The sequence below is a fragment of the Natator depressus genome, chromosome 9 (assembly GCF_965152275.1).
Source record: "Natator depressus isolate rNatDep1 chromosome 9, rNatDep2.hap1, whole genome shotgun sequence".
In the NCBI taxonomy this organism is placed as follows: Eukaryota; Metazoa; Chordata; order Testudines; family Cheloniidae; genus Natator; species Natator depressus.
Window position 1 is genome coordinate 46,736,181 of NC_134242.1, and position 23,450 is coordinate 46,759,630.

At 51.0% G+C, this 23,450-nt stretch overlaps 2 protein-coding genes across 2 annotated transcripts in view; one reads left to right on the top strand and one right to left on the bottom strand.

Moving 5' to 3' along the window:
• The window catches only part of LIMS2 (LIM zinc finger domain containing 2), a 78,044-nt gene extending 60,752 nt beyond the window's left edge, over nucleotides 1–17,292 (top strand). The window contains exon 10 of the mRNA XM_074964034.1: nucleotides 16,811–17,292. Coding sequence (XP_074820135.1) covers nucleotides 16,811–16,868 — 58 coding nt within the window. The 3' untranslated portion in view covers nucleotides 16,869–17,292. The remainder of the gene's footprint in view (nucleotides 1–16,810) is intronic.
• The window catches only part of MYO7B (myosin VIIB), an 89,942-nt gene that overhangs the window by 4,016 nt on the left and 62,476 nt on the right, over nucleotides 1–23,450 (bottom strand). Inside the window, exons 37-47 of the mRNA XM_074964029.1 lie at nucleotides 23,091–23,218; nucleotides 22,334–22,491; nucleotides 21,364–21,517; nucleotides 12,552–12,707; nucleotides 7,719–7,824; nucleotides 7,114–7,227; nucleotides 5,156–5,243; nucleotides 3,865–3,971; nucleotides 3,354–3,539; nucleotides 2,053–2,169; nucleotides 1,004–1,087 (exon numbers count right to left, since the gene is read on the bottom strand). Of these exons, the coding sequence (XP_074820130.1) occupies nucleotides 1,004–1,087; nucleotides 2,053–2,169; nucleotides 3,354–3,539; nucleotides 3,865–3,971; nucleotides 5,156–5,243; nucleotides 7,114–7,227; nucleotides 7,719–7,824; nucleotides 12,552–12,707; nucleotides 21,364–21,517; nucleotides 22,334–22,491; nucleotides 23,091–23,218 (1,398 nt within the window). The remainder of the gene's footprint in view (nucleotides 1–1,003; nucleotides 1,088–2,052; nucleotides 2,170–3,353; nucleotides 3,540–3,864; nucleotides 3,972–5,155; nucleotides 5,244–7,113; nucleotides 7,228–7,718; nucleotides 7,825–12,551; nucleotides 12,708–21,363; nucleotides 21,518–22,333; nucleotides 22,492–23,090; nucleotides 23,219–23,450) is intronic.

The window sequence follows — 23,450 nt, forward strand, 5'->3', positions numbered from 1 at the left end:
GCTGTTGAATTCTGCTCATGCCCCAAACAGCAGCACAGCATAATCCTCCCTACCTGCACAGAGCAGCTCAGCCCTGAGGTTTTGGGTTTCTGGAAGGCAGTTGTTCACTGTTAGCCTTTCCCATGCCATGCTGCTGCTTACGTTAGTAGCCATTAAGCCATTGGATATACCAGTGGCTTTATTTTTTGTAAAAGCAACATGATGACATACCCTATAAATTCTTATTGTGAATGTTTACACTGCAGCTGGTCCAGGTCAGCTGAATTGGGCTCAGGCTGCGGGGCTATAAAGTTGCGGTGAAGATGTTTGGGTTTGGGCTGCAGCCCAGGCTCTGGGACCCTTCCCCTACATGGGGGTCTCTGAGCCTTTGCTCCAGCCCAAGCATCTACAATGCAATTTTATAGCCCTGCAGCCCAAATCACCTGCGCGGGGCCAGCCATAGGTCTTCTGTTGCAGTGTAGACATGGCCCTGTTCTGCAGGCTTGACAGAGCTAACTACACTGACAGGCCTACAGCCTGATTACCTGTCTCTTTCCATCCTAGATATTTGCTGTTCTGTAAACAACTCAGCTTTCCTGCCACTAATTCCCTAAAGCTGGTTCCCTACTATCCGCTCCATCCACTTGGCCGAACTCCTTCAGTTGGGGATTGCTCCTTCCTCATTACATATCCTTCTTGCCACCACTCCCCTTTAGAGCTGCCATCAGGCCTTTCCTTTCCCGGGCAGAGATTGCTTGTAGCAATTGCCTGAATTATTTTGGAACAGCAGCTCTAATCCCAAGCAGTGATTTTGGGCACCATCCATCCTTCAGTTTCCCAGAACAAATGGATAAGGGCTCTGTTTGTCTCCTCCTAAGATCCAGGTAGAAAGTCCTATCCCTTGTTCCTTAATGGGCCCGGCCAGTGCGGGGATCCCTCGTTAGAGCTGTCAAGGTGAGGTGGCCTGCATTTCCCAGAGAGCCAGACTGCAGCATCCCCCAGGCACTGGAGAAGTGACTCTTACCTTGGTCTTGGGGTGTATTAGCGAGACTCCTTGCTTGTTGACTGCAATCAGTATGATGTCTGGGAAATTTGGCTCGGAGGTTTGCTGGTGATCAGGAACAAAATAAGAGTGTGTTTGTGGAGAGGTGAATGACGATTCCTATTAATCGCAGAGAGACATTCAACTTTCCCCAATGTTGTTTACTGTCTCTATCAAATTAACACGGAGGCAACAAGCTCGGAAAGTGCCATGTAACCGTTGCCAAGGGTGACTGTTCTAAGACCATACTGAAGACTCGCACAACGGCTGTTTAAAGGCAGATCTCGTTTGCTAGCTCTGGGCTATCAGGCAGTAGTTCTCTCACTTTGGTTTGTGGCGCACCCTTCCTGGCACTGCACAAACCAAGATGAGTTGAGACCCAAGCTGGGGGGGGATGATGGGACGTTGGAGGGGGGCTGCGGCGTGAAAAGGTTAGTAGTGTGCACTGCTGCTGGGGAGGAAAGGAATAGATGGCATCTGGCTGCATTAGGTTGAGGGCAGCAGGATCCAGAACACTGCATTCAGGTTAGGGAGGCACCTACAAAGGGGCTCCAAAGAATATATAATGCAGCAGCCAACCCTGGTCACTGAACACATCCCCCTGTGCTCCTCTCTGCACTGGTTCCTACCAAACACAAGAGTTCAGTTCAAGCACCCCCATGGGGAGTGGACCTGGATACCTGAGGGGGCACCTCTCCCTGTGCCACCATGGCCCCTTATGACAATTATCTTTCACTGGACAAGGAGAGTGGTGAACAGGACAGAGGAGTCTCATGAGCCAGAGCTTCCCCAGGAGCTGGATCTAGACCACTGACTTGCTCCCACAAGAGGGCAGGGACCACGAACCTCACCACGTGGAAGGAAATGAGTTTTGCTTTCTCTCACTAATGTGTTCTCACAGTCTCTTCCCCCCTTTCGCAGGAGGGGTAGGGCCTGGAATAGCTTCCCATTTGGCAGATGATAGCACCCCACCTGGTGCTCCCCTGGCAGAACCATTAGTGCACGCGGAATGAGAAGCCGCCTAGACACACCTTCACTTCGAAGAAGGCTGACCCAAACGTGGGCCACCGGTGGATCAGCTTCAAGAAGGCAACCTTGGCCTCGTCCACCGTTTTGCCCTCATGTTTGCTGTAGGCGCCGATGATATTCTGTATAGAAAAGGGACATGTACACCCCAGTGAGTGAGAGAGTAGAGACAGGCTTTCCCCCACCCAGGGTTTGTCCTGCAGACATGCACTCACCCATCACACTGCAGGATCAGTCACTTGGCCACATCACCCCAAGGCAGCAAGGGGCACCTATGCCTGCAGGAAGAGGGAGCCCTGGGGTCTCCTGCAGCTGCTATAAGGAAGGAAGGTGGAAATCTCCGAGCAGCTCCTCTTACACAGGTTCCTGCCCTGAAATCCAGCAATGGGAACTGAAGATCCTCCCAGACCAGCAGCTCCCCACCAGGCCTGAGGGAGCCTGAGTGAAGGTCACCTGGCCCAGCAGCTTCCCCAGCTGGGCCTCCAGGCAGCACAGTGGAAAACTCCACCCAGGGCTCCCAGCTCTCCTCCTCCCCTAGGCCTGGGGCAGAGAAAGTGAAGCTCATGTAGGGAGGGGGAGCTCCTAACAGTTCCTGTCTGTCCTCTCTCTAGGGGGATGGATGAGACCCTGCAGAAGCAGGTGCCCCAGAGGGACGGCTGAGTCAGGGTGAGAGTCAGACACAGGGGAACTGTTGCCTCCATGAGCAAGTCTCACCTGTCCTATACAAATGTGTAGGACAAGCTGTGCCCTGGCACCTCCTGTCAATGCATACACCCTCTGATTCCCTGCCAAGCATCTGTCCAACCCTTCTCTCTGCCTGGTGGGGAAGAGGGGTCTTTGTCCTGTTTGTTACGAATTGCGCAGAGGTGTGTATACTGCCTCTGGCTGCTACATGATAACTGGCTACCCATGAAAGGCTGATTATGTGAACCGGCTTTGATGTGGATGAAGTTAACCCTCAAATCCAGTGATATTTCCTAACTGTGTCCTTGTCTGTCTGTCCATCCAGCCACGGTGGACACAGAAAATGGAGAGGTCTGGGGTGGTCTCCGAGAGGACTGCACAGCTCAGCTTAGCAGCTCTGGAGATACGCACATGTCAGAGGATTATTTTAGAGAGGATGCAAAATCTGGCTATAAACAGGAACAGAGGGTCTGGCTGCACTTTGAGCTGGCAGCCTGACTCCCAGCTTGAGGAGCTGTCCTCGTGCTAGCGCTCCGTGAGCTGGGCATGTAAAAGAGTAGCCGCAGCAGCGTGAGGAGCAGGACCGGCTGGCTGCCTCAAGCACATGTGATGGGTCTTTTACCTTCTTCCACTCCTCCAGAGCCATCGCTCGGATCAGATTGTCTGGCACCAACTCCTTCAGCATCTTGGGGATGGCTGCCTGCTGTGATCGGTCCTTGTCAAAACGGACCTTATAAATCAGCCCTGCTATCTGGACAGCTTCCTCTTTGGAGCACTTGTGATATCCTCGCAGATACTTGGGCAGCTCCTGGAAGGCACAAGCAGTGAATCTGTGCAGAATGGTCTGGAGCCAATACAGGCCAGGCCAGGCAGAGACTGTGAAATGGAGATGCAGGCCTCACAGATCAAGCCCCCAGCAAAAGGCCAGCCCTGAAGGGTAACTTGATATTGACAGATGCCAAATTGATTATGTGTTTTAAAATCTGTGTGTGACCCTGGACCTATGATGGTGGCTGCCCTGTCTGAGATGGAGAAATAAATACTCTGGCAGGATCAGGTTCTCCCCTGTATCGCCCTGATCACACTGCATGATATAAGTTCCCTTCCTGGCCATTCCCTAGAGACGTAGTTACCTGGTGGTAATGAAAGATGGAGTCAGCCTTCAGGTCTTTCCCAGGAGTTACAGTCAGCCATAGCTTCCTCATGAAGTACACCTGGTAAGTCACAGCCACAGCAACCCCTACAGGAACAACATTGTCAGTGCTCCCCACATCATCCTCTTAGGAACTGTAGCCCTTTTGGGTCAATGCTTCTGTCCCCTGGGGCCAGTTTTGATGGGTCCACATGGCTCAGGGCTACTGTACTTTGTAGGTTTGATTTATTTTTAGAAATAACATTAAAGTTACTGGCAGATGAAGCCTCCGCTATTGTTACAGTCAGTCGCTGTAGGTTTACAACGGGAGCAAGCTGATGTGATGGAGGGAAGGGAATGACTGTCCCACGTGGAGCGGCAAGAAACGCCAGAGCTCCGTGGCTGTGTGTATTATGCCAGGATCCTAGCCCATCACAGTGAGCAATTCCTGCCACCTCTCCTACCAAGCATTCACTGGCAGCTGCCTTTGCGAGAGGAGATGCTGATGTTAGGTGCCTGTATTTGACCCTTCCGGCCTGATGTTCCGAAGTGCTAGCAGGCACATCTCCTGGTAACTCCAACTCAACAGGCTTGGCTGCTCAGCGCTTCAGACAATGGGTGTCTCCAAACGGGTGTCTCCCGGGTGTCTCCAAACGAGCAACTGAGAGTCAGTGGCCACATTTGGCAATTTTGACCCTAGTTCTTTGGAGAAATTAGTAAGAAAAGTGGGTGGAATTTGAGTTGAACCCAAATTTCGAATTACAAGTTTAGGTGGGGGAGGAGGAGAATTATAATCAGATTTAACCCCATAAATGCTTTCCCTAAACAATACAACAAGATAACATGGGCTCAGATATTAAACTGGCTGCCAGAATAATCCACGTAACAAGCTGCTAATGAAGCAAGGAACTGAATTATATTGAGAGCCTGTGTAATATTTGATGCGTGTACCTGATGACATCAGGTCTGGCAATGCACGAGTCGCAAACTGTGACTTGCAATCATCAGATCCACGAGTCAGCACGTTACAGATGCAGAAACTCAAATGTATCAACATCAGCCACAGCTACCCACACACACACAGTCTTTAACAGCCCTGTCCTTGCTGCTCCAGGTCAGCTGGTTCCTAGTACTGTGGCAAGCGACACCAACGGTGCACACGAACACCATGCCAGAAATGGGTTTTACCAGCCCACCAGTCAGACGTTCACAAAGGATGAACAGATCCTGTTTTGCACCCACTGCTCTGCCAAAGATGAACACAGCTACCAAGAGTAGATCCCTTTCCTTACCATCTTTCCCTGGCTTGTTCTTCCGAGTCCAGTCAGTCACCTGCCGTAAGGAGTCAAAGAAGTAGTTGGCTTCATTCTGACTGATCACCTGCAAGACGCAGAGCAATGGGAGGAAGGAAATTGCATCACCCAGAGTCCCTGCCAAAAGTACGGACAACGAGAGCACAGACATGGAGGGGAAGGATCAGAGGCAAAGGGAAATGAGAGGAGAGATTTGGGGGAGAGTAGGAGGAAGGCTAATGGAAGTGTCCCTCCCTCCCTGGAGTTTTACTCTGTTGCCATTCTTTTCTTCCCTCCTCCCTGGCTGCTTGCCCTTAACACAGACAGAAGCTGCCTACCCTGTTCTCAGCCAACTCCTGCTGCTGCAGTATTGGCAGACACAGGGCTCCTCTCTCCTGGAGCTCAGCGCTTTGCAGACGATCTATTCCTCCTGGTGCACAAAGATCAAATGGCACCAGAAGGAGAGGGAACACCTGCTGGACTGCCAGCGCCAACAGCCTGGCTTCAGCTTGAGCCGGAGGGGCTTTTGGGGATAAGCTTATTCAAGGGAGGTATTGAGCACCCACCATCACAATGGAAGCCAACTGGAGTTACAGGCCAACACCTCACAGGGTCCAACCCTAAGCATGGAAAGGATCTGAACCCAGCAGTGTGCAGTAAGTGATCTTTCCCCTCCTGATACTGGAGTGGTGGCCAAGGAGCAGCCTAAGGGCCAAGTGTGGCCCTCAATATTCTCCCCTTCTGTCCCCAACTACTCATCTTCACATAGGGATGTTACCCACAGAGACCACAGATCCCAAACCACCATGCACCTTCATATAGTCATGGAAACATAGGGCTGGAAGGGACATTGGAAGGCCTTCAAGGACAGCCTCCTGTGCTGAGGCAGGACCAAGTAAACCTAGACCATCCTTGATAGGTGTTTGTCCAACCTGTTCTTAAACCTCCAATGATGGGGGATTGCACATTCTCCTTTGGAAATCTATTCTAGTGCTTAACTATCCTTATAGTTAGAGAGTTTTTCCTAATATCTAACCTCAATCTCCCTTGCTGCAGAGTAAGCCCATTACTACTACTACTCCTACCTTCAGGGGACATGGAGAACAATTGATCACCATCCTCTGCATAACAGCCCTTCACATATTTGAAGACTTACAGCTCCCCCCTCTGTCCTCTTCGCTCCAGACTAAACATGCCCAGTCTTTTTAGCCTTTCCTCATAGGTCAGGTTTTCTAAACCTTTCATCATTTTTTTTTTTTTTTTTTTTTTGGTTCTCTTCTGGAATCTCTCCAACTTGTCCCCTAAAGTGTGGTGCCCAGAACTGGACACTACTCCAGCTAAGGCCTCACCAGTGTTGAGTAAAGCAGGACAATTACCTCCTGTGTTTTACATATGGTACTTCAGTTAATATGCCCCACAATGATATTAGCCTTTTTTGTAATTGCATCACATTGACTCATATTCAATTTGTGATCCCCTGCGACCTCTGTTACCCTTTTCAGCAGTATTACTGCCTAGCCAGCTATTCCCTATTTTTCAGTTGTGCATTTGATTTTTTTCCTTCCTAAGTGAAGTACTTTGCACTTGGCTTTATTGAATTTCATCTTGTTGATTTCACACCAATTCTCTAATTTGTCAATATCATTGTGAATTCTAATTCCATCCTCCAAAGCGCTTGCAACCTTTCCCAGCTGGGTGTCATCTGCAAATTTTATTAGCATATTCTCCACTCTATTATCCAAGTCATTAGTGAAACTGTTGATTAAGATGAGTTGTGAATTAAGATGCAGCATTATGCCCTGGAAGTTCTTGTCTCTGCAGCTCATGTCCCCAGAGTAAAGGGGAAAGTAGCAATAATCTGCTCCCTTATTTGTGGCCCCGGCTCCTGGCAGCTAAGGGGGCTGCCTCAGGGAGGCTTCCCTGCCACGCTCCATCCTAGCACATCGGAGCGGAGTTACCTTGTCTGCGATCTTGACAAAGAGGCTGAATCCTTCCCAGGAGCTCAGCTGCAGTTTGGAGGCAATGGTCTGACACAGGTTCCGGATTCTGGTGTTTGTCCCCACCTCAAACACCTAAAACATAACAGAAACCCTGATGGAATGCGACTGGGAAAAAAGGGGTGCTTAGAACCAACAGATTCAGCTGCTGACAATTCAGAACTCTCTGTGGGTCTAGGCCATTGGTGAGCTACCTGTGGCCCATGAGGGTAATCCGCTGGCGGGCCATCAGACAGTTTGTTTACATTGACCGTCCACAGGCACGGCCCCCTGCAGCTCTCAGTGGCCGCGGTTCGCCATTCCCGGTCACGGGGAGCTGTGGGCAGCCGTGCCTGCACATGGTCAACGTAAACAAACTGTCTCGTAACCCGCCAGCGGATTACCCTGATGGGCTGCGTGCAGCCCGCGGACCGCAGGTTGCCCACCACTGATCTAGGTGGATCTTATGAACCAAACAAAGAGTGCAATTCAGCCACCGTTCTGCACAGAGCAGCACCATATTCCATTGAAAAGTGGCCCTACATGAATCAAAGAAGTCAAGGGTGGGAGAAGGAGGGAGTTCTCACCTGCTCTGTATTGTTAGGGAAGCAAACCTTGTGTGAGATCTTGGTGATGTTCTGCTGGATGGCCTCCACCTCCACGTTATGGGGAGCCCACTTCCGAGAGCCACTCCTGGAAAACAACAACCCAAGGCACTTCAGAGCTGGGCATTCACTCATCCCCCTGGGGAGCTGCAGAGTGAGATGTTAAACTGACGCAGAGACCCCAGCACTCTGGCTTTGCAAAAGGAGACGTTCCCACTGCACCTCTGGCCCTAAAGCATGTTAAATATATTAACAGGGCAAGGATGTGCGGGTTGATTGGAACATCCATTAAAAAGCCATTCTACTCTGCAAAGTGGCTAGATAAAAATGGCATTTGTGTGTATTCAGCATCGTAGCTCCTGTCTTTAATGGTTAACATAATTTTTTCCTCCTGTTTGCGAGAAGATGGCGAGAGAGCTAGATTCTATTCCACTTCACATATTGTCAACAGAATTTTAACTGAGATTCCAATGCAGAATCTTTATTACAGCTGATGATGCAGGTGCCAGCAAGCCCCCAGCTTGGAAGGGCTGTTAGAAGCATTATGTTTTTACCTGTCAACTGAGCAGGGTTGGTGTGGAAGTGTATTCCGCAATGCCAGTTTCACACAGTCACACCACAGGTAGAGCTACACTTTAAGGTAAGGGGAGGTGCGTCTGACTCAGTCCAGACCTCCACAGAGGCACAGGAGGGACAAAGCTAGCCCATTATTTTAGGGTGCTGCTATTTTCTCTGTTTCCTGCACTTTGTGGAGTAGCTCAGGTAGTGGGGAGAAGTGGGGCAGACCAGACTTGCTGTGGCCAGCCAGATCAATGGGGAGGCATGGGATGGGGGGGACCCACGTGACTTAGAGAAGAATTTGGCCTCGCCTCTGACCCAGCATACAGAGTTATTTTGGTTGTTTTTAAAACCTCATTTCTTCTAATTTAGTAATGTGAATTTCAGTTAGGGAGGGGAAAACCGAACCTAACATTTGCTTAACAGCACTGCTGTTGATAGGTGACCCCGTTCAGCTCACCAGGATCCAGTCATTCTCAGTGTGAGTACTGGGAGGGGTATCTGGGGCCTCTCTCGAGGTGCGGGGGGCAGTATCGCTGTCTGTCATGGTGGCAGGGCAGCTGGCACAGACCCAGGGACTCAGCACCAGCCATTAGTTAGCACCTCCCTGCTGAGAGCTGGAGCCTGGGTGGATAGGAACCACTCCGTTGCGGATGAAGGGGAAGGACCAGGGGTGAGCTGGAGCCGGTTCGCACCGGTTCGCTAGAACCGGTTGTTAAATTTAGAAGCCCTTTTAGAACCGGTTGTCCTGCGAGGGCTCTAAATTCTAAAAAGGCTTCTAAATTTAACAACCGGCCCCAAGTGGTGTTTTAGGCGCCGACTCCATGGGTGCTCCAGGGCTGGAGCACCCACGGGGAAAATTTGATGGGTACAGGGCACCCACCGGCAGCTCCCCGCGCCCAGCCCCAGCTCACCTCCGCTCCGCCTCCTCCCCTGAACGTGTCGCCCCCCCCCCCCCCCCCCCGCTTCTCCACCCCCCCACCCCGGCTTCCCGCAAATCAGCTGTTCGCGCGGGAAGCCTGGGAGGGCTGAGAAGCAAGTGGCGGCTTCGCCCTCAAGCCCAGGGAGGCGGAGCGGAGGTGAGCTGGGGCCGGGGGGGGTGTGAGGAGGGCTGCCCGCACCGGAGCAGGTAACCCGGGGGACGCAGGGGAACCGCTCCCTGCTCCAGCTCGCCTCCACCTTTGCCTCCCTGGGCCTGAGGGCGAAGCCGCCGCTTGCTTTTCAGCCCTCCCAGGCTTCCCGCGCGAACAGCTGACTCATGGGTAGCCGGGGGCAGAGAAGCAGAGCAGGGCGGCGCGTTCAGGGGAGGAGGCGGAGGTGAAGTGAGCTGGGGCTGGGCACGGGGCAGGGCAGGGAGCTGCCAGTGGGTGCTCTGCACCCACCAAATTTTCCCCGTGGGTGCTCCAGCCCCAGAGCACCCACGGAGTTGGTGCCTAAGGCGCCACTTTTGATGTGATCAGTGGGGGGAGTGGCCGCTCCCCCTGTTCCCCCCCTAGCTACGCTACCCTGCCCCTAGGAGCCAGAGGGACCTGCCGGATGCTTCCTGGGAGCCACCCCAGGTAAGCACCACCGGGACTCCCCACCTCGCTCCCCGGCAGGTTCCTCTGGCTCTTAGGGGCAGGGTGGGCACCCACTATGGTGGCCCACGAGACCCTCCTGCCCGGTTCTGGGGGCAGTCAGGGGACAGGGGAGGGGGATGGACGGGGCAGGGGTCCTGGGGAGGGGGGGGCATCAAGGAACGCGGGGGGTTTGATGGGGCACGAGTCCCAGGGGGTGGGGGTTGGCCACAGCCCCCTCATGGGGTGAGGAGGGAACCGGTTGTTAAGATTTTTGGCAGCTCATCACTGGGAAGAACCAATCAGGAGGCTCTTTCTGAGCTACCATGTCTGCTCTGCAAAACACCCGGATATTACCTCTTATTTGAAAAATTCGCTGAGACAGATTGTGGAGGATCAAACAAGAGGCAATGTCTGGGAAAACCTGGATGTATGGTAACCCTAGGTGGGGAGGAAAGGTACCCCGAGCACCTACTGGGATGCCGGCGCTGGTTTTCCCCATCCAGGAGCCATGGCATGAAGATGCTGCCCTGGAGGACCAGAGATAGTCCCAGAAGCCCAGTTTGGCTCCCCCTCCCCAGAGTTTAGGGGAGTCTTAGGAAGCGCACCTTCCCTGTGGGCTGGTGGAGAAGAATCAGCACTGACAGAGCAGACAGGCCACAGGGAGGGAGGAAGTGTCTGGCCATCTTTAATATGAGGAGAAAAAACAGCCTCTGAAACATACATGCTCTGGTACCCCCCCTCCCACTCTCTGGGCAACTTAATGGAGGCCATCTTCATTTAATAAAAAGCTGCTTTTCCCGGCTAAAGAAACTCTGTCTAGCTGAGCACTGCCCTGTGGAAGGACGGCACACTCTGGGGGGAGGCAGGAGACTTTCAGTCCCCTCAGAAGACAAGGCAATGAATAGCTTTCCTGCCCTGGTGTTGATCAGGCAATTTAAAGGCAAATTCACTTTGCAGTGGCGTTTCCCCTAATTGTACAATGCCACCCACTGAGAGCGGGCAAAGCAGCCAAGTTAGCATTCCGACCGAGTCTGGGCCAGGGAAGGTAGGGGGAAGGGACTAGACACGGGGCCCACTCCTAGAGACGGGGGGAAGACGAGCTGGAAGGGAGAAACGGTCAGGAAGAAAGTCTCTTTGGAACAAACAGCTGGAACAACCAGGGTCAGGATGAACTGGGGCTGGAGCACGTAAGGAGCTCACACCAGCCAGGAAAGGGGGAAGCTGTCTGTGACACTGGCAGGCCAGGCGCCAGCTCTTGCCCAGGCTGCAGCCGTTCGCTAAGAAGTAACAAACGCATAGCTGGAGACCAGACTCGTTCCCCTATCTGTTTGTTTTGCTCAAAATAGGAAATAGTCACATAAGAATGTAGTTAGTGTTCAGACTCTATGAAATGCTTGTAAGTTGCTGCATGCATTAATCTCACTTGCAATGTCAGTATTCTGTGCTATAAGGAAATGTGTTATAACTTGGAAAATATTTGCTCTGAGCTTGTGAACCCCTTTCTCCCCTCTGCCCAGCTAGAAGGACTGTCAAAATCAGATGGGCCATCCAGGAGCATGCAATACAAAGGATTGGTTAATGGCCACGTGATCCCACCAGCCACTTCAGTTTCTGTGATAGGCCCTCGTCACGTTCATGACACCAACCAAAAGAGAATTTCAATCCCTCCCGCTTGTTGTATGTGGGCTTTGCTCTCAGCTCCTGTGGTTTTTCCGAGGGGCTGAGAAGCAGAGGATAGACGCATGCACACATGGCAGTCCCCATTGGTTTGCTAGTGCTCTGGAGCACTAAGGGAAGCAGACCAATGCTGACAACAATGCTCCTGCTAAAGAAGGGGCATGTCAGGGCGAAGCAGGGCATTATCTTAGCCCTGCTTCCCCCTCACAATGCATCAGCTTTTGGCTGCAGAGCAGTATTTCTGTACCTGCTGTACACCTAAGCACCCTGCCCCCTCAGTACACCAGAGGTATTGTGAGCCTGATACCCCATTGCTCTGCCCCCATGTCACTCAGACCAGTGCAGAATGGGTGTAACTGTAACACAACCCAGTGAGAATGAGAATTGCATTGGTGTAGATGACCAGGCAGGGTGCAAGATACTGGTGCATCTGGCGTCTCTACTGAGCAGGATGTATGCTGCCAGGAGCCCCACTCAGATGTTGCTGCTTTTCTCAGCACGGTTCTGGTTCACAGAGCCATATTTACACACTGTGCAACTCCATCAGCTTCACTGGAGTCTCAGCATAATGAATTTAACCCAACATTTTACCTGCAAAGGAGGAGGGGGCATACACTGAGTTTACTGTCTGGATACCACAGAATCAAAACACACCCTCATTTCCAGCTGAAGGGTGGAATGATTCCTGTATGATGCGGGGAATCCTAAAAGGGGATCTCAGTGTTGTCCACTCTTGCAATTTTATCAAAAGTCTCATAATATTTGGTGTTTTTCATAAAGCCTCAGCTCCTGGAGTCATGTGATTCTGTGAGAATCTCAGCTTCCATTTAAAAGCGTCTAGCTCTCATGGTTGTGAATGTGACTTGTGTGCTCCCTAATGGCTCTGAATTCAGAAGGCAAAGAAAAAACCCAAAATTGTCATTTAAAAAAAACCCCAACCTCTTATGATTTTTAACCCCATCTCAGGATGTTGGGGGCCTGACTCATGATTTTTGAGCTCGTGTGGTTGTCAGTTGTTTACCTCATTACCCTCTGAATTCTCCGGCTGCAGTCCAGAGCCAGGGTCTCTTTCTGACGAGTCTCGATGAACTTCTGGGCATGTTTCAGCAATGATTTGCTGGGAGGGAACAGGCCAGTGCAGAGCCAGAGTAACTGCCAGCCACTGTTCACACTGTACCTGCAAACACAAAACAGCAGAACTAATGTCTGATGGATCCTCCTCAAACCATGCAATAGCTACAGAAAAGAGAAGCCCTGTGTAGAAATATGGCCCCACAATAGAGCACTGTGTCACTCCCAGTAAGAGGAGCAAATCACCAGAGCCTGCATGCAGAACCCAGCAGGCTATTGCTGTACAATGGCAGAGAAGATCATGCTAAATCCAGGCTGATGAATTATTCATGACAGTTGCAAATCTCATGAATAATAATAAACTCCAGCTTCAAGACTATTGTGGCAGCTGAATCCCTGGGGCCTTCTCCTGCAAAGCCATTGGGTGCTCATGTTCATGCAGTGCTACCAACTCACATTTATTTGGATCGTGTTAAATATTTTTTGTAGCAGATTGTTTGCATTCATCTTCCGCTAGCTACACCCCATTGCCCATAACAAAGGAATGCACAGGTGCTGGAACTAGGACTGCTCGGGGTGCTGCAGCACCCCCTGGCTTGAAGTAGTTTCTATTATATGCAGGGTTTACAGTTTGGTTCAATAGCTCTCAGCACCCCCACTACACAAATTGTTCCAGCACTTCTGCAGGCACTTGCCTTGCAGTTGATTTTTCTGAACATACAATTCTACTCTGAAAAGGGACGGTATAAATGGCATGGTGGGGTTCCATAATTATCTCCCAGTGACTCTCGATCAAATTTGCTCAATTCACGTATATCTAATCTCCAGCCCTGCAAACTGTCAGTCACTGTGGGGTCTTCTGGCTTGTGCAGCATCACCAGTAATAATGGTTCTGCAGCTGGAACTCTGTTGATGAGGCCAGAAGCAGAACAGATTCCAGTCACGGTGATGGCTCTGAACTGCTAAGTCATGAGCCAGTTTGGTCAGTGTAGGAAGTAGATCTGACCCTTTTACACAGTCACTTTTCTGAGGGCCAGATTTTGATCGCAGCTACACCAGTATAAATCTGGAGAATCTTCAGTAATAAGTGTTTTTGAATTTACACCCATGTAAATGAGGGCAGAATTTGGTCCATAGTGCACCAGTCTGGGAAGGATATAACATTTGTTTCCCTTGCTGTTCCAATGAAAATATGCTCAAATAGCCATGTTTTAGGGATTGTTATTTCCACCCCAGTGACACAGTGGATAATCACTAGGGCTAAAGTGGTGGAATGAAGGAGGAACTGCACTGGTATCATGATTAGAAATACTGCATTAATACCATTTGTAATGAGAGAGTGTGGCCTTTGAGATTGACAAGGAAAGAACCCTGCCCATTCCCTCATGGATGGAGCCAGGACACCCACAACTGCCCCACCAGAAGCGGAGAGGCGGGACAGGAAGTATAAAGGACGGGCTCTCTAGCTCAGTTGGGCTGGAATCACTGGAGGAGGTGGGTGCCTCTTGCTTTCTGCTGGGGCTTGAGCCTGAGAGAGATACCTTAACAGCACTGAGGACCCAGAGGAGCTGCCTGATGCCAGGGATGCTGAGAAGTTGCTGGGACTGCCGTTAGCAGTGTAACCCAGGGAGACTGAGGACAACCCCAAGGCACAGGTACAGCATGAGAAGAGTGTAGGAAGTAGCTCAGAGACACCAGACTCTACTCTGGTTGTGGTATTACCTAAGTACTGGTCAGTGTGTTGCGGTAGGATCCCCATTGACCCAGTGGAGTAGGGTGGGCTGGAGTTCCCCTACCCCCTGAAACCCCACCCCAGGGGTGGCAACCTCCCCATCTTAGGCCAAGAGGCCTGCATTTGTCTGCCATCTGCATAAGCCCCTGGGCTGTGTGGCACGGTGCCCTGCCTGCAGCCAGAGCCCTGGACTACCTGCCACTTGGCCCTGCCTAGAGGGCCAGAGTTTTAGAGACTGCTAAATCTCCCAATAATCCTTGCCTAGAGAGGGACCTGAGAGTGAGGGGGTGTGGCCTTTGAGATTGACAGGGAGGGACAGCCACCCACTCCTACACCATTATACAGCTATTTGTATGCAAAGTACACCACCATTCCGCTTGCAGCACCATCATGGTAAAGCACATGCCCAGATGGAAGAGTCAATTCTGACTGGTGCACTGATGCAACGCTGCAGGCTGGCAAACTCTGTTTGTTGGTGAAATAATAATAATAACAATAATACTTTGCACTTGTATAGCAATCCTTTCTATGAGATTGAGCCATACGACACCCCTGAGAAACAGGTAACTAACTACAATTTTAAAGATGGGGAAACTGAGGCACAGCTTGATTCAGAGACGTGCTCATTGTCACGCTGCAAGCCAGATGCAGTCAAGAAGAGAACCTAGAACTCCTGCCTGCCTGTTTCATCCTCTAACCACTAGATCATGCTGCCTTGCTCCCTTCCAAAGTGATCTGGTTTGATCATTATGCCTCGTGTAATTTTTAAATCCTTTATGAGCAGTGTTCTAAGTGGCACCAATGAGCTCTGAAGGGAGTTGTGCCCAGCCTGCCTGGATGGACTGCCATGGTGCGGGGTCTAGGTGTAATGTGTTGTCTTGATAGCCTGCAGTTCTAGAAACCACAATAACACTGTGGTACTGGCTGTGATCCATGGAATGTCACCAATGGTTATAACTGTGAGGCCAAATGTTAACCTATCCCTGGTCTACACTAGGACTTTAGGTCGAATTTAGCAGCATTAAATCGATGTAAACCTGCACCCATCCACATGATGAAGCCCTTTATTTCGACTTAAAGGGCTCTTAAAATCGATTTCCTTACTCCACCCCTGACAAGTGGATTAGCGCTTAAATCGGCCTTGCCGGGTCAAATTTGGGGTACTGTGGACACAATTCGACGGTATTGGCCTCCGGGAGCTATCCCAGAGTGCTCCATTTTGACCGCTCTGGACAGCACTCTCAACTCAGATGCACTGGCCAGGTAGACAGGAAAAGAACCGCGAACTTTTGAATCTCATTTCCTGTTTGGCCAGCGTGGCAAGCTGCAGGTGACCATGCAGAGCTCATCAGCAGAGGTGACCATGACGGAGTCTCAGAATCGCAAAAGAGCTCCAGCATGGACCGAACGGGAGGTACAGGATCTGATCGCTGTATGGGGAGAGGAATCCGTGCTATCAGAACTCCGTTCCAGTTTTCAAAATGCCAAAACCTTTGTCAAAATCTCCCAGGGCATGAAGGACAGAGGCCATAACAGGGACCCGAAGCAGTGCCGCGTGAAACTGAAGGAGCTGAGGCAAGCCTACCAGAAAACCAGAGAGACGAACGGCCGCTCCGGGTCAGAGCCCCAAACATGCCGCTTCTATGATGAGCTGCATGCCATTTTAGGGGGTTCAGCCACCACTACCCCAGCCGTGTTGTTTGACTCCTTCAATGAAGATGGAGGCAATACGGAAGCAGGTTTTGGGGACGAAGAAGATGATAGCTCACAGCAAGCAAGCGGAGAAACCGGTTTTCCTGACAGCCAGGAACTGTTTCTCACCCTGGACCTGGAGCCAGTACCCCCTGAACCCACCCAAGGCTGCCTCCTGGACCCAGCAGGTGGAGAAGGGACCTCCGGTGAGTGTACCTTTTAAAATACTATACATGGTTTAAAAGCAAGCATGTGAAAGGATTACTTTGCCCTGGCATTCGCGGCTCTCCTGGATATACTCCCAAAGCCTTTGCAAAAGGTTTCTGGGGAGGGCAGACTTATTGCGTCCTTCATGGTAGGACACTTTACCACTCCAGGCCAGTAACACGTACTCGGGAATCATTGTACAACAAAGCATTGCAGTGTATGTTTGCTGGCGTTCAAGCAACGTCCGTTCGTGTGTTATCCTCAGGAGAGTGAGATATAATCCATGGTCACCTGGTTGAAATAGGGTGCTCTTCTTCAGGGGACACTCAGAGGAGCCCATTCCTGCTGGGCTGTTTGCCTGCGGCTGAACAGAAATGTTCCCCGCTGTTAGCCACAGGGAGGGGGGAGGGTTGAGGGGGTAGCCACGTGGTGGGGGGAGGCAAAATGCGACCTTGTAACGAAAGCACATGTGCTATGTATGTAATGTTAACAGCAAGGTTTACCCTGAAAGAGTGTAGCCAGTGTTTTATAAAATGTGTCTTTTTAAATACCGCTGTCCCTTTTCTTTTCTCCACCAGCTGCATGTGTTTCAATGATCACAGGATCTTCTCCTTCCCAGAGGCTAGTGAAGATTAGAAAGAAAAAAAAAACGCACTCGAGATGAAATGTTCTCCGAGCTCATGCTGTCCTCCCACACTGACAGAGCACAGACGAATGCGTGGAGGCAAATAATGTCAGACTGCAGGAAAGCACAAAATGACCAGGAGGAGAGGTGGCGGGCTGAAGAGAGTAAGTGGCGGGCTGAAGAGAGGGCTGAAGCTCGAATGTGGCGGCAGCGTGATGAGAGGAGGCAGGATTCAATGCTGAGGCTGCTGGAGGACCAAACCAGTATGCTCCAGTGTATGGTTGAGCTGCAGCAAAGGCAGCTGGAGCACAGACTGCCACTACAGCCCCTGTGTAACCAACCGCCCTCCTCCCCAAGTTCCATAGCCTCCACACCCAGACGCCCAAGAACGCGGTGGAGGGGCCTCCGGCCAACCAGCCACTCCACCACAGAGGATTGCCCAAAAAAAAGAAGGCTGTCATTCAATAAATTTTAAAGTTGTAAACTTTTAAAGTGCTGTGTGGCATTTTCCTTCCCTCCTCCACCACCCCTCCTGGGCTACCTTGGTAGTCATCCCCCTATTTGTGTGATGAATGAATAAAGAATGCATGAATGTGAAGCAACAATGACTTTATTGCCTCTGCAAGCGGTGATCAAAGGGAGGAGGGGAGGGTGGTTAGCTTACAGGGAAGTAGAGTGAACCAAGGGGCGGGGGGTTTCATCAAGGAGAAACAAACAGAACTTTCACACTGTAGCCTGGCCAGTCATGAAACTGGTTTTCAAAGCCTCTCTGATGCGTACCGCACCCTCCTGTGCTCTTCTAACTGCCCTGGTGTCTGGCTGCGCGTAACCAGCAGCCAGGCGATTTGCCTCAACCTCCCACCCCGCCATAAACATCTCCCCCTTACTCTCACAGATATTGTGGAGCACACAGCAAGCAGTAATAACAGTGGGAATATTGGTTTCGCTGAGGTCTAAGCGAGTCAGTAAACTGCACCAGCGCGCCTTTAAACGTCCAAATGCACATTCTACCACCATTCTGCACTTGCTCAGCCTGTAGTTGAACAGCTCCTGACTGCTGTCCAGGCTGCCTGTGTACGGCTTCATGAGCCATGGCATTAAGGGGTAGGCTGGGTCCCCAAGGATACATATAGGCATTTCAACATCACCAACAGATATTTTCTGGTCTGGGAATAAAGTCCCTTCTTGCAGCTTTTGAAACAGACCAGAGTTCCTGAAGATGCGAGCGTCATGTACCTTTCCCGGCCATCCCACGTTGATGTTGGTGAAACGTCCCTTGTGATCCACCAGAGCTTGCAGCACTATTGAAAAGTACCCCTTGCGGTTTATGTACTCGCCGGCTTGGTGCTCCGGTGCCAAGATAGGGATATGGGTTCCGTCTATGGCCCCACCACAGTTAGGGAATCCCATTGCAGCAAAGCCATCCACTATGACCTGCACATTTCCCAGGGTCACTACCCTTGATATCAGCAGATCTTTGATTGCGTGGGCTACTTGCATCACAGCAGCCCCCACAGTAGATTTGCCCACTCCAAATTGATTCCCAACTGACCGGTAGCTGTCTGGCGTTGCAAGCTTCCACAGGGCTATCGCCACTCGCTTCTCAACTGTGAGGGCTGCTCTCATCTTGGTATTCATGCGCTTCAGGGCAGGGGAAAGCAAGTCACAAAGTTCCATGAAAGTGCCCTTATGCATGCGAAAGTTTCGCAGCCACTAGGAATCGTCCCAGACCTGCAACACTATGCGGTCCCACCAGTCTGTGCTTGTTTCCCGAGCCCAGAATCGGCGTTCCACAGCATGAACCTGCCCCATTAGCACCATGATGCATGCATTGGCAGGGCCCATGCTTTCAGAGAAATCTGTGTCCATGTCCTGATCACTCACGTGACCGCGCTGACGTCGCCTCCTCGCCTGGTAGCGCTTTGCCAGGTTCTGGTGCTGTATATACTGCTGGATAATGCGTGTGGTGTTTAATGTGCTCCTAATTGCCAAAGTGAGCTGAGCGGACTCCATGCTTGCCTTGGTATGGCGTCCGCACAGAAAAAAGGCGCGGAATGATTGTCTGCCGTTGCTCTGACGGAGGGAGGGGCGACTGATGACACGGCTTACAGGGTTGGCTTCAGGGGGCTAAAATCCACAAAGGGGGTGGCTTTACATCAAGGAGTAGTTCAGGCAGGACTTCACGGAGGGTTCCAATAAGAAATGGTGCACCTAAGTTATTGTTCTTATTGGAACAAGGAGGTTAGCCTGGCCTCTGATTGATACATGGCTAGATTTACCTCGCTGCACCTTCTCTGTGAGTGACTGCAGTGTGACCTAGAGGAATGAGTCCCCTAGACAGGGGAGGAGGCAAATGAGTACAAAACAAATCTGGTCTATTTCTTGTTTTGATCCACTCCATCTATCTTTTACATCTTTGGCTGGCAGCAGACGGTGCAGAAGGACATATTGCCTGCCTGCTCACCATAAGACGGTTCAATAGGACTGACTGCCGGACTTAAGAGAATGACCTGGTCAAGTCACTAAAAATTTAGTCCCTGCGCCCATGTCTGCCCAGGCGCTCCTGATCGACCTCACACAGGCGACCAGGAGTACCTCGGACATGACGAGGACGGCTACCAGTCGTATTGTACCGTCTGCTGCCACAAGGCAATGGGTTGCTGCTACTGTGTAGCAATGCCGTACCGCGTCTGCCAGCACCCAGGAGACATACGGTGACGGTTACCTGAGCGGGCTCCATGCTTGCGGTGGTATGGCGTCCGCACAGGTAACTCAGGAAAAAAGGCGCGAAACGATTGTCTGCCCTTGCTTTCACGGAGGGAGGGAGGGAGGGAAGGGGGGACTGACAATATGTACCCAGAACCACCCGCGACAATGTTTCAGCCCCATCAGGCATTGGGATCTCAACCCAGAATTCCAATGGGCAGTGGAGACTGCGGGAACTGTGGGATAGCTACCCACAGTGCAACGCTCTGGAAGTCGACTCTAGCCTCGGTACTGTGGAAGCACTCCGCCGAGTTAATGCACTTAATGCACTTCTGTGGGGACACACACACTCGAATATATAAAACCGATTTCTAAAAAACCGACTTCTATAAATTCGACCTTATTCCGTAGTGTAGACATACCCCTAGAAACAGTTTAGACTTACAAGCTATTTACATGACAATGAGGTGTAGGCAAATCCCTGCCCCAAGATAGCAAACCATCTCTAGTGCATGCTGTGTATTTGTTTGTTCTGAAATGGTTATTCTTGCCTATGTTTGTACATTCCACTTATCACACTGGAACGTGATTCTGACCCATCATTGATGATTGCTACTAGAGGAAACAGTCGCAGTAAGAGTCTCTCCCTGCCAGACAAGGAATGTAACAGAATGTGTTGCTCTCACATGTATTAATCTTGTTGATTTGTTTTATACAACAGCCTCCTGAGCCACTCTCTCTGGGACAGGAAGCTGCTGGGTCTTATGCTTGGGGGCTGCTTTCACATCTCATGGGGCCTTGTTCTCAAACCTGCTCCGCCCCCAGCAGCTCACCATGTAGATCTCTTTGGAAAACCTAGCCACTAACTCTGATGTCTAAATGGGAGCTGAGCTCTCTTGACAGTCTGGCCCCAGGTGTATTGCCTCTGCCCACCCTGCTCTGCTAACGATGCCAGACTCAGTGAATCTCTTGCTGCTTTGTTGCACAGATTTCTCCATACCTTGTTTCCTGCAGCTCCCTGCATGTGAAATGTCCTCCCTGGACCGGGAGACCTCTCCTCATTCAAATCCCCTCACTCCTTTAGGACCCGTTTCTGTCCTGACTCCGCAAAGTGAGTCAGCATGACAAAACCTTACTGCCGTGACCCATCCTTCCCACCTTGCCCCACTCTGCTATCTTGTTGCCCTGAGTCCTGTCTGAGACTCCATTGCAAGCTCTTTGGGCAGGGACCCTATGCCATCCATCTATTCTGCAAGGCGCTGTAAAGTAATACATAACAATCAGAATGAGGGGAAGCCAACAGAAGATCCAGTGACAACCATGTGCTAACATAACCCTTACAGCAGGGAAGCTAAACTTGGAGGGGGGCTGGATGGGAAGGCGGAGGGGGACAACCTATCCTCTAATATAATGGTTATAAAGGCACACAAGACCCACTTATAGGACCGTATCTCCATTCACAGCTACATAGCCAGCACTGAGGGGAAAAGGCTCCCCTCTCACTCCCCTGCACAGACAGCCACAGTCTCCGAGGGAGTAAACCTGCAGACAGTGCTAGCATCTCGAGAAGGGATGGGGCCACAGTCACATCTGCTCCCCACAAGCACCAGCCAATAGTGCTGAGAGGGGAGGGTGCCCATCGCACCCTTCTTATAGGGTGCTGCACCTGCCGCTCCTGCAGACATTCCCTCCCACTACAGCTGCTGCAGGAATTCCAGCTCGCTGCAGCTCCCCAGATCTTGGATTGGAATCACCCGTCATGTACTGGAGGATGGGGCCAGACGCACACAGGCCTGGTACCTGTTGCTGTTCTCGGTCAGCTGTTTCATGATCTGACAATAGATCTCATCCCGCAGCACCTCCTCCTGGATGGCTGCCACAAATATCTGGTCAGTGAGCTCCACGGAGGATCGTGCCTGTTTTGAGGGGTAGTCCCCCATGAACTTCATGATGGGTGAAGGCACAGTTAAGGACTGTCCGCATGGGAAGGACACATAATCATCAGAGACTTGGGGCAAATCCTGGCCATGGTGCTGGGTGTCACTTCATTGCCAGTCAAGCAATAGATACATGAGGCCCAGTCATATCCCCTGGCTGTGCTGCCCACTGGAACCTACCCCTTCTCATCCCAGCATAGCCACCACCAAGCTAGGACCTGTGCTTGCTTTTACAGTCACTATTAACTGCAGGGATTTGTCACCCTCTCTACCAGAATGCCTCTCCTGGGATTATTCCACAGGGGTTCTTGGGAGACTCCTGGTGTGTATTGGTGAGAGGAACCCTGTTCTGTTCCTTGTACCTTTTCCACAAGCACCGTCCTTTCAGTTGCATGACTCCTGTGGCTTTAGCTGCCTGACCCTTGCAGGAGGACACACAACAGTTCAGAAGCTCTGGAATCATGCAGGAAGCCACATGCTTTCTAACCAGAATTACTTAATTGCTTAAGTGTATTACTTAATGGCAAATTATATGTGCATTCTAGCAGCAGCTCCCTCAAGATCCTCTTAGGTGGATGGACCCTCGGGATGTACCCTACATGGTGGGCCATGGTGGGGCTGTTGAGCCGTAGAGCAGAGCAGTTTTTCCCTTTGCAGGAAAGATGGCACTCTCTTAACCCCATGTGCTCTATATAGCTACCTCCCCCACATTTACAATGGCTGGGATATGACACTAAAAGGAAGTGAAACAGACATGGATCACTGCCGGCAGCTTTTCCATTGCCTTGCCAGTAACACAGCTCCACCCAGCTGAGGGGGAGATGAAAGGATATCAATGAAAGCCTGGCAAGCAAGTTTCCGAAGTTCTGGATCTGCACACACCTTCCTCAGTAAGGGCTGCTTCAGGGGTTCCTTGGAGAGTGCCCACAGCTGGCTGCGCCCGCGAGATTTGTGGAGGACAGCCTTGCTGATGGACTCCTTTTCAGGAACCCTGAATGGAAACAGAAATAGTTCATTCTGACCTGTTAGATCAGTAGTAACATTAAACAGGAAGCCAGCACTGTGAAGACTGATCTGTGACCATGTTCTATGCCAGAGTGATGAGCTAGTACTGTAGATGGGGCTGCCAGGGCCTGGGAATGCACTGTGACCGCACATCCTTGTAGATATCAGCAGAAGGAAAGCACAGAAGACATCAGAGGTTTGAAAAACTATTTTTCCTCCTTCTGCTGGGACCCGAGAGGACACTGCATGTCCCAGTTCTGTGTTAGTTACATGGCAAATCCTGGAGCTAGAAATAGTGCTATGTGGAAGGAAGAGAATTACAGTTCAGACCATCCTAGTCTGGCCATTGCAACCCTGCAGATAGGCGACACTAGAAGTTCCTGTGTCAGAATCTCCACCTAGTGGGAGTCACTCCACTGTCAGCTTCATTACAAGTAAGAGGAAAAGTAGCTCAGACGTGTGTTCCGCCATGGAATCATTGCTACCTCCATGATAAGGTTAAAGGGTTTGTTTCAATCAGCCAGACATGAACCCTTTTTCCAGAGTGCTGCTCTGAGCAGTCTCTCCAGGTACAGGGAGCTTTACCTGAAGTACTCATAGGAAAACTCCTCAAGCGTGTAGGGCTTCACTTTCACTTCCTCTTCCTCCGCCTCCTCCGTGCGGGAATTCAGTGATGCCAACCTCCTCTGATCGGGTGACATCATCAGCAAGCTCTGGAAATACACAGAGACTTCACACTATTACAGGGCTCTGTGCAAACGGTTTGACGTTATTATCACTGGATACACACAAATGGCATTGTACACCACGCTCAATTATTCTCTGCTGCAATAGCGTTGGGAATCTGCAGAGGCTCAAGAAAGCAGCCGATTTACATTCTTAGGTAGACACAAACACAGACAGCGAGTGCTGGAGTCAGTCTTGATTAATGCCAGCACAGCACTC